The 8,461-nt window shown below is 39.6% G+C and overlaps 1 protein-coding gene across 6 annotated transcripts in view; it reads left to right on the forward strand.

Annotated features, from left to right (window-relative positions):
- Nucleotides 1-8,194, forward strand: part of THRB (thyroid hormone receptor beta) — a 172,487-nt gene extending 164,293 nt beyond the window's left edge. For all 6 annotated transcript variants that reach the window (XM_085322347.1, XM_085322348.1, XM_085322350.1 and 3 more), the window contains 2 exons: nucleotides 769-1,027; nucleotides 2,511-8,194. In XM_085322347.1, coding sequence (XP_085178473.1) covers nucleotides 769-1,027; nucleotides 2,511-2,752 — 501 coding nt within the window. In that variant the 3' untranslated portion in view covers nucleotides 2,753-8,194. The remainder of the gene's footprint in view (nucleotides 1-768; nucleotides 1,028-2,510) is intronic.
- The last annotated feature ends 267 nt before the right edge of the window (nucleotides 8,195-8,461 follow it).

An 8,461-nucleotide genomic window follows, 5' to 3' on the forward strand; every position in this document is an offset into this window, starting at 1 on the left:
ATTTTTAAATCTGTTTTTTTTTTGATTTAAAAAGTAGTTCATTCTTACAGACCCTGCCAAGCATCATCTTTCTTTTTCCCTGGTCAGGTGAGAAATAAGCATGGCTGGCAATGAATTTAACTGGGATGACTATAGCCTTTACCAACCCCAGTTATAGTTTAGTCTGTTCTGCCGAGCTGTAAGCTGAGGGAGCYCAGGAGTGGCAGAGAGAAGGGTAAACAGCTGAAAGCAGTGACCACTTCAGCTATCTCATCCACCCCTGATGCAAGACAAAACCTGCAGTATATGTCAGTACCAACCTGGCAATTGGCAGTTCTGCTTCATCCTTCACATTCTGTGAAATGTTCTGAAAAATGGAAAACTACTTTTTTAGTGTTTATTAGACTTAATTTTACAAAGCTCCCACAAACCAAGGGTTCCCATTTCAGCGAGTTGGATCACTTCACTTCCATGTCTGACCAGCTTGGTTTGCATTGAGTATCTTGCCCAGGTCCCCTTCCCCACAACTGTGTGACYGCAAGATTTCCAAAGGGTATTTGGGGACATGGATGCCTCAGGAGCTTCTGAAAGTAGGAATGTGAGTCTTGGGAGTTTTATGGCATGCCCTGGAACTAGCCGGTCAGCAGGATGTTTATAGTGTAACTGTACTATGTGATGTAGTGTCCTAGAGTATTGACTGCAACTTTGTCATCATGGATTTATTATAGTTGTAAAACCAATTCAGTCTGAAAAACACATCTTTTTCTTTGCTATTTATAATTTCTACAGCTGCCATGTGAAGACCAGATCATCCTTCTGAAAGGCTGCTGTATGGAGATCATGTCACTTCGTGCAGCAGTTCGCTATGACCCTGAGAGTGAGACTTTAACACTAAATGGGGAGATGGCAGTGACAAGGGGCCAGCTGAAAAATGGGGGTCTTGGAGTGGTATCTGATGCCATTTTTGACCTGGGCATGTCTCTCTCATCATTTAACCTGGATGACACCGAGGTTGCCCTTCTTCAGGCTGTTCTGCTCATGTCATCAGGTGAGGACAGAATTATTTTGGGACCCCACCATTCTGAAGCTTATTGGTCTTTGTCACAAATCTCCCCTTCAAACAAATAGGGTGTGTTGGATCTTGTTGTACTTTCTAGAGTAATGTGGGTGAAATTCTTTCTCAAAATCCTGACACGGCTTTAAATTAGTTTGGTGAACACAGGAAGAACTTCAGAGAAATGGGCATAAAAGTGGCTTTAGTCACACACTTTGTTTAAACAGTGTTGTGACTTAGGGAGGAGGCAGGGGTGATCATCAGAAAAATATCAGTGAAAGAGCTTGTTCTGACCAGTTTGCCTTGATTGCAAATTTGATAATTAAACAACAGTTGTCCTCATAGTAAATTCTCTTTTCCCCTTGGTACTGTCATGCACTGACTGGGAAGTACAGATCATACAAATTTCTATCAATCTCACATGCTTAGTTTGATATACGTTCTTATTTTCCTACCTACCAGCACCACTGATTTCTAACTAGCATTTGAGGGCTGTAAGTTAGTTTTCTCACGTTAGGACCATTTTGCTTAGGTCTCTTGGTGAAGTGATAATAGGAGCAGCATAGGCTATTTCGGGTGATTTCCAAAGAGCTGCTTTCCTGACCTTCCCAGATCCAATATGTTTTCAAATATGTTTCCACTGACTGTGCCAGCCCAAAGAAGAAATTCCATTTGTGGGCAGTGACAGACTTGGCAAGGTTTTATTTTAAGATCACGTTAAAGACTGGATACTGAATAATACATAGACCAGTGATTTATAGGCATTAACTACAGCCAAAACAGTAAGGTTTCCACATTCATCACAACACAGCACTTGATCTTCCCATTTTGATTTCTTTTTAGTTTCCTACACAGTGATATATAAACAGGGATTTCAGAAGGCATTTTAGAGGACCTGCTTTCCTCAAAGTGTCTCCTTAAGACTGACTTGTGAAGAGAACTTTTCCAGCACTCTGCTGGGTGCTGGGTCAGACAAACTGCCAAACTTTTGGCCTTTGCAGTTTCTTGCTGCTCCAGAACAGTTTCCTTTGCATCTCCCCTGTAGATCAAGGCTGGACACCTGGTCAAGCTGCAGCCCAATAGACAGGAAAGAATTGTAATTTTTATTTCTGACAAGGAAATCTAAATGTTCTGTACTAGTTGTTTTACACCATGATATAGCTAGAGGTCTCAGCTGTCAAGGATCTGTTGTTGCTCCGGTCAGTGTATGGAAAGACTCCCCAAAGAGCTGTGCTCTAAGCAGGCTAAACAGACAAAGAATGAAGAAAGGATTATCATCGTTTTTTAACAAGGGTAGTACAGAAGCACCGATAAGTGAGGTGTCCAGGGTCAAAAAGTTGTTTGTTGCAGAGCCAGATGTCCCAAATCTCAGTTCTTTTTTCCTAACAACAGGATCATCCTCTCTCCAGATTTTTTGATCAAGCATTCATTAAAGTAAACGAGTAATAACAGCAGTTCTGTTCCTTTGTATCTGCAGATCGCCCAGGTCTTGTCTGCGTTGAGAGGATAGAAAAGTGCCAAGAGGGTTTCCTCCTGGCATTCGAACACTACATTAATTACAGAAAACATCACGTTGCACACTTTTGGCCAAAACTGCTGATGAAAGTGACAGACCTACGGATGATCGGAGCCTGCCATGCCAGCCGCTTCCTGCACATGAAGGTGGAATGTCCCACCGAACTCTTCCCTCCACTCTTCCTGGAGGTGTTTGAGGATTAGAGACTGGAGCGCTCCTGCATCCCTATAGCACTACTGGCTGCCATTTCATTCCATTGCCCGGCTCTTCGGACATTTCATATGTTCTTCTTACCTTGTTCTGCTCTATTTCTTGAGGCAGGGGTGGGTTTTTGTTTCAGGTTGCTGGGGAGCTGTTGTATACACATGGAGGAAACATCCCTTTRATGTGCGTACTTGTGACTATTGCAGTTTGTTCCTCCATATTCACTTTGTATGTGAATGCTTTGACAGCTTAACAGTGAAAATACAAACAGACCAGTCTCATTCACCAGCACTTATGTGGTCACCAGCTCACATGCTTGGGGATAAATTGAAGTAACAGAAAATAAATTGGCCTCCAAATTAAAGCAATTTTTGGTAATTTGACCCGGGCAATTCTGTCCAGTATTTTGCAGGGCACAAGTGACTATTTCATGAGATGAAATTTCAAGTCTTCATGGATGTTTTTCTATTATAGCAATGGCCATTATGAGCTATGATCTTCATCATCATCATGATGCTGTCATTATCTGAGGATTGCCCAGCAGCTATGGTTTAACTGTGCCCTATAAATCAAGTATTTAAAAAATACAGGGTGGTAGAAGGGACTGACTCATTTTCTTTCCATATGTATAAAAAATAATAATAATATCTTTCAGTTCTTACTACATTTGAACTCCAGGTAACTTCACTGGAAGGTCTTTGGGAGTAAGGAGGGAAGTTTGATCTTCTGAGGTGCTTTTCCTGGGAGCCCTCTGGGAGCCCCAGAGGAGCACTCTGAAGGAGTAGGCTCTTTATCAAGCTAGCAGGATTTCCTCAGAGTTATTCCGGGGTGTGAATGATCACAGAATGATGACAAGGGGAATGAAATGTGACGACCTCCAGATGGGGCAGAAACCAACTGTGTTATTAACAATGCTCAAGGCTGTACAGCTGTATCCCAGTAATACAAATAGTGTTGCTTGACAGGAATCTTTTGTTCTATATATATATAAAAAGTTTATATGCACATATATATATAATTTTATATATATATAATTACGAATCTTCAGCAGACGTCTTAAGCATATTTCCATATTTTTATCCTTGCTCTATCTCCTTCTTTCATCCTATCCTCTGTGTGTGTGCATCTATGTGTGTTGATCAGCTAGGTTCTCTCCCTTCTTGGTGTGTGTATGTGTTTTATTTGGCTAGATTCTCTCTTGATTCCTTTGAATAATTTATTTCCATTAACTGCACTAGCAGGAACTGAACTGAGCAATGACAGGATGTCCTGCTACCGAAGTCTGTGCACTAGTATTCACAGTACTGGAATGTTTGGGCCTGTAATGAGGGCATTATAGGTAAAGGTTCTTCTCCATCATCCATCTCCATTCAGGGGTATTCTTCCCTGGAGTTTGTAAACTTGATATTAAACCATTCTCTGAATTTGTGTGATACATCAAAAGCATTTTTCTGTTCTTCTTGGGAACTCRGACGTCGTTCGCATATTCCGCACTTCCTCATATCCCACTTTCTGTTGTGTGGTACGTTCATTTGTATCCATTTCTCTGCTATTTATTCATATACCGCCTGGTGAGTCAGTGGACATGGTTAGRGTGTATGTCTTGACTTTCAGAGCTCAGTGCCCACATTTAAACCCTTATGTTTTGCATTTATCTTCTCATGAAAATATGATACTCAGGAACTTATCTCCAAGAAGGGACATAATGTTTGGTGGTGGGGARGGTTAAATTCTTTCTATCTCTGTTTCACTATGTCAGCGACTAAAGCCTTTGGAGGGTTATAGGCTTTGTTTTCAGGGACGTGGAATCTCATTCTCCCTCTTCTTTGAAATCATATGCACCTGTAATAAATGGTAAACATTGATGTTACTACGTGGGGGTTTGTGCCCATAATTTGGTGAGAACAGAAAACACAGTGGGATATTAGGGTTTTTTGCAGGTAGCAAGGAAGCCAGGCCATTGGAAATTTGCTCTTAAATGTTTGGTGAAGTTGAAGAATGTCTTTTGTGGGCTGTGTTTGCTCCCTCTCAAAGCATATGTTTTTGTAACATGTCTCTAGCCAAATCTCTTATGTAGCAGTGTGTCTTGTGGGCAAGGAGTTGAAAACTTTCTAGCCTTTTGGAACAAGAGGCCAGACAACAGCATGAACTAGCATGCATTCAGGTCTGCAGTCTTGCTCAGATGAGCAGCACCAATAGTCAGTGAAGCATTTTAGCTATCTGATTTGGAGATGGCTTGAGAAGGTGGTGATGGCATATATGGAAAGCAAAACCATTACACAAAACTTAATCAAGTCAGTGAGGATGTCAGATATTTTGGGGATGTTAACTAAAACAGCTGATCCTTTACTTGCATCTATACTGAAAATGCTTGGCAAAAGGAAAAGAAGTGTATGTCTTTCAGAGTTTTGTTTCACCATAGATCTGAGGATCCTGCTGATGCTAGTCTGAGCATCTCACTTGACTACTCCTAAGTGTGAGCTTGGATTAGTGTAAAATCTTTTGACTGTGCTGCAGGGACAGAGAAGAAAAACCATTGCTTTTCTTCTAGATGTATTCTCAATGATCTCACTACAAGGTCCGTGATGCTTTGTCTRTTTTTCAGAGCTTCAGTTCTTGCAATCACGCTGCTACTTGAGAGATTCAGCTCTGATTAAGATCAGCAATTCTCATTCACTGGGTTATAAAGAAAATCAATAGCCTAAACATTAAATAATGAGATAGGAAATAACTGTCCAACAATGACTTTGCCTAGCTGGTAACTCACTTCTAGTTCTTAAATGCTTAGGATTGATAGGATTGTATTAATCAAAAAATAAAGAAAGATGAGAGGTTAAAAAAAGTGTGAAAGAGCAACTGGATAGACTTGTGGAAGCTGCAAGATATGAAAGAACTTGAAACAAACTGCAGTTTGAGACAGTGCTGAGAATTAAYTTGTTAGACAGTGGCTGCTGCAAAAAACGGTTGCTGATACAGGAAGCTGCTCCCCCACCCCCCCAGGAACTACCATGACAAGATAGGAAGTTTTAAAACACAGCCTGCATAAATGGATGTCTGAATTCAAGCACCTAAGCTCACTTAGGCATCCATGCTAATGGCCTGACTTCCCAATGTGCTGATGCAGTTTGGAGTTGTGGGTAAGCAGGGTTTGGAAAATCAGGCCTCCTTCCTTAGAGGACTGCAGATGGGCTGAAGTGCCTAGGGTTTGGTAACCAACTTTGAAAGGTTCAACAGTGCTTTAAGCGGAAAGGRCATACAGCAGTATATTTTTCTAATRTTTTAGACTAWGTTGGAATCTGGCACTGATTCAGAGAGGGGAATTAGTATTCCTCAGTTGAAAACTGTTAGGCTAGCCCAACTAGGCTCTTAGTTTGATAGATTTGATCTACTGACATGTAATGGCCTGACTCTAATCTCCTACCGGTCTTATTTTGTGTGACTTCATTGACTTCCTGAGCACTACTCCTGACTTAAAAGATCATGAAAACAGAACTAGAATATGAGGATGCTCCTGCAGACTTACTAGTGGATGCTGAGCTTAGTCTTGCAAAGACTTATGGACTTACCTGCTTTTATATACCAGTGGTCACAAACCATTCTAGGTTTGAGCCACTGGATTTACCAGTCTGAGTAGCAGACATCAGTACTGCAGTCAGCAGGGTTTGTGGGAACTGGCCTTTTGACCGAAATAACAAACCTGCACTTTTCAGTGCAGCCCATAGTCTTGTTTCTGATGGTGCCACATAACTCTCATTTTTGCTTTGTGGTCTGTACGTGGGTTTCATACAGAAGATTCTTCCTATCAAACCTGATTGTCATCATTCATGTTTTTGCCCTGAATAACATGTACATTTAGATATTCATTTCATGTGTAATCTCAGTTAAGTTATAATATTTATAATGACATATATAGTGTGTGATAATGATTTTCGTTTACATTCTGCCAAAATGTAGACGTTAGAGTTAGACCTCCAAGGTCCAAAATCATCCTTGAGCAAAGTGCTTGTTTCTTCAGAGACAGGCATCAGAAAGAGGAAAAACTGTCCAGAAAGAAATACTTGCATCAGAAATCTGCCGAGACAAGGCTGTAGATCACAAGCAGAGCATGTCATTGCTAGTGATGTATTTTTATGCTATGGAACTCTAACCTGTATGTGTCATATTGACTTTTTGCTGCATGAATCATAAATTATAAAGATCAGTCTTATGGTTTTGAGATGTAGCCAGCGTTCCTAAGGCTAAACCTTTTTCATTGACAGAATCAAAATCCACAACCAAGAAACATACTGCTCTCACTGTGAGAGCAATTGAAGGGTGTAACATTTATCTTTTCACGAAGGCAGAGGCAACAGGACCTCTTAATATGTCTTGTTATTCTGATCATTTGGAAATGATTGCCAGATGTTTCCTTTTGATATAGCAGTGAAGTGATCCGTATTTAAATTTTATAGAGAGAAATTTTATTCTAGTGTGATAGAGATTTATTTTCCACTTAAAGATTCAAAACAGTGTGAGCACATTTTTTTACTATGGTATATTTTTGCTTTAAAATTAAAAACAAACAAAAAAAAAGGTTTGGCCTTATCACAAAATTTTAGTGTGTCGTATAGATGTTAGCAAATGCAAAAAGTATGCATTATTTGTGTGTATTCACATTGACTGACGTCGCCTTCAAAAAGCAATATTGTGCAGGTAATAAGTTGTTTGTGACTGTCCATTGCACAGTTTACCGTCTTTAAAAGCTAACCTTGTTTATGCACAAGACAATCAAATGTAAGTCTACATCAGCACCCGGGTGTAGATTAAATTTATGTAAATTACTGAGCACAATGTAAAACATTAAAAGACACTTTATTTAATTATACATTTAATGTTGGTAAAGATAGTATCAGGGCATGAACTAGCTGACATACTGTAATTATTTTTCTCCTTTCTTATTTCCTTAGCACTCTTCAGTTTTAATTTGCTCATGAATACATCAAATTAGTCATTCATGATCTTTTTAAGAGAAGGGTGGTTTGGGTTTTGTTTATTTGTTTTTATGAAGTTAATTGGGAGGACTTCTTTCTTTGTCTGTGAGGTTTGTGGGTTTTGCTTATTTGTTTTTTTTTTATATATATATCATTTTCATGCCCTGAAGTAAGGCAAACATTACACAGTACAGTAAAAAACAAAGTACCTTGGATGATGTATTTTTTTGCAAACAGTGTTAAGTGATGTGCTAGATTGGTAATATTTTTTCAGCCTAAAATATATTAAAAGAAAATCTGTGATCACAAATGTTTTAAACTATCTAAAGAGAAAATTTGTATATTTGGGGGAAGAAAATAATTTTTACATAGCTTTTGTATGCAGATATTAAAATGTAATTATGAATATAGTGGGCATAGATAACTGTGTAAGCTTGAATTCTAAAAAAAGAAAAAGCTTATAACTGAGAAGTGGTTCTGGTCTCTCTTTCTGTTTGTTCAGAATGTATAGCCTGTTCTCTCCCACACTTCGCCGATGCTGCAATGGGGAAAATGGGACCTGGGCCAGAATGGTATATTGCCTCTAACCTAACATTTCCGTCCTTCAGCGTCCCTTTCATCCTGTAGCTTATATCTTATCTTCTGCCCTCCCCTTGCCAGGGCTCCCAGCCAATGGATTTCACTTCCCCACTCTTCATGTGAGCCAGACTTAATTCACTTCATTGAACTGACTCATGA

The sequence above is a fragment of the Rhea americana genome, unplaced genomic scaffold (genome assembly GCF_003343005.1).
Source record: "Rhea americana isolate MKP2758 unplaced genomic scaffold, rheAme1 scaffold_77, whole genome shotgun sequence".
In the NCBI taxonomy this organism is placed as follows: Eukaryota; Metazoa; Chordata; class Aves; order Rheiformes; family Rheidae; genus Rhea; species Rhea americana.